At 44.0% G+C, this 2,190-nt stretch overlaps 1 protein-coding gene across 1 annotated transcript in view; it reads right to left on the reverse strand.

Moving 5' to 3' along the window:
* The window catches only part of CDA (cytidine deaminase), a 43,530-nt gene that overhangs the window by 5,292 nt on the left and 36,048 nt on the right, over nt 1–2,190 (reverse strand). The window contains exon 3 of the mRNA XM_006883574.1: nt 1,710–1,767. Within this exon, the coding sequence (XP_006883636.1) occupies nt 1,710–1,767 (58 nt within the window). The remainder of the gene's footprint in view (nt 1–1,709; nt 1,768–2,190) is intronic.

A 2,190-nucleotide genomic window follows, 5' to 3' on the forward strand; every position in this document is an offset into this window, starting at 1 on the left:
GCATGTTCAATCAATCTCCGATTGTAAAAGTTGGTAAAAATCTTCTATCTCCTCTTCCTTGGCTCTGGTTGTTGGGGCATATATTTGAATGATAGTGGTATTCACTGGACTTCCTTGTATGTGTATAGATATTATCCTGTCACTGACAATATTGTACTTCAAGACAGATCTAGATAGTGACAGCATAATATCTATAATAATAACAATAACTTTATATACTTTTTAATGTTCCAGTTATCACTCTTGGTAACCAAAATTTTAAAACTTCAGTGTTCTTCTGGTTTTGTCTCACTGGCCATGATTGAACTGGCTCACTCCTGTCCCAAGCCCTGATTCTGACCCCTGGGGTTGCCATGAGTTGCGTGTTGACTAGTAGGCAACAGATTTGGTTTACAGAGAGGCTGATGATAGCGCTTCAGAACCCAGGCAAGAGTCTGCAGGGTTTTCTGAGATACTGGCTTTCATCTTTTGAGACTGGAAGGCATAGACCTATTTGAGAATCCACAAAACCCACTGGCATGCTTCACGACCTCCCAAAATGTTCATACACAGAGAGACAAATTTATATCAACCCCAGATTTAGGGTCCACAATGTTTTTATTTGTTATTTAGAGTTCAAGATACCCAATGGTTTCCCTTTATTCTTGGAATAAAACAAACTCTAAAAGACCTGTTGAACCTGGCCCCAGTCCGCCCTCTGACTTCCCATCCTATCTATCACTCCCAGGCCCCTTGCCGTCCTCCAGCACCTCTGGCCTTCTTACTAATTATCCAACTCATCAAGCATTTGAGCATTAAACTTGCTTGTTCTCCTGCTGGAACAATCTCCAGGCCTTTGTCGGTGCATCCTTCTTCATTATTTAAATCTTTGCTCAAATACCATCTTCAAAGAGAAGTCCCTCTTGACTATCTGAAGCAGGGACTGGCAAACTTCTGTTAAGTGTCAGACAGTAAAATATTTCAGGCTTTGCAGACCAAATAAGGGGTTTTGATGCCCCAATGGTTAAGTGCTTGTCTGCTACCCGAAAGGCCAGGTTCAGATCCACCAGCTGCTCCCACCAAGATTGCTATTGTTGTTGTCAGGTGTTGTCAAGTCAACTGTGACACAGATCGAAATCCTGCCCAATCCTGTGCCGTTCTCACAATCTCAGCTGTAGTTAAACTTACTGTTACAGTCATTGTGTCAATCCATCTCATTGAGGGTCTTCCTCTCTTTTAAGGACCTTCTGCCTTTCCAAGCAGGATGTCATTTTCCAGGGACTGGCCCCTCCTGGCAACAGTATCTGAGGTAAAGTCTCACCTCCCTGACCTTTAAGGAGTACTCTGGTGTACCTCTTCCAGGACAGCCTAGGTACATGTACAGGGTTGTTCTGCTTTGGGTTATTACAAGCCAGAATCAACTTGATGGGTCACAACAGTGGGGGCATATGGTCTCTGATGTAATTGGCCAAATCTACTTCTGGAAGGTTGGCAATGGGTTTTATCAGGAAGCCAGCTCAGTGTCTGGTACAGTGGAGACTCTCACTAAGTATCTGTTGAATGAAAAGTTTCTGCCACTGATCCAGGATGATGGCCTCAGGGGCCTGCTAACCGAGCACTCAGGTAGGTCAGCAGCCTCTCTCCTCCCTGGAGGCCCAGCATGGCCCTCACAGCCTGGGAGAAAAGGGGCTCACAGGGTTAGTTTGCAAAAAGAAAGAAGAACTGCTTACCTCTCTCATGACTTGTCTGCAGGCTCCACATGGCGAGATAAAATCATCTTGCAAGTCACTGGAGAAGCAGAGAACCAAACTTAGATTAGTCACGCCTCAGACGGAGGACTGCTAAGATGTAGGTCCTGAATCAGGTGATGTCACATCTTACAGGCTGAGCAGGAGGCAGCTTGGTGGCTTTCCACTCTTCAGCAGGGGATACACGGCTAAAGAAGCTTTGTCTCTGGCCTTCGAGAGATTGCTTAGTCAAATGGCCAATACAGAAAACTCCAAGACTTAACACAGGAGAGGTTCCTGTAGCCTGCTATGCACCAAACTCTACATGACATACCTTGTTTTAGTTAATTCTCAGTCTAAGCATTATCTCATTTTATTGTGCTTTGCTTTAATTTTTTTTAATAAACAATATCACATTGAAGGTTTGTGACAACCTAGCTTTGAGCAAGCCAACCTATTTAGGCCCCATTTTCCTTTTTTTTTT

The sequence above is a fragment of the Elephantulus edwardii genome, unplaced genomic scaffold, assembly GCF_000299155.1.
Source record: "Elephantulus edwardii isolate Elephantulus edwardi_28Jun2011 unplaced genomic scaffold, EleEdw1.0 scaffold00028, whole genome shotgun sequence".
Lineage (NCBI taxonomy): Eukaryota > Metazoa > Chordata > Mammalia > Macroscelidea > Macroscelididae > Elephantulus > Elephantulus edwardii.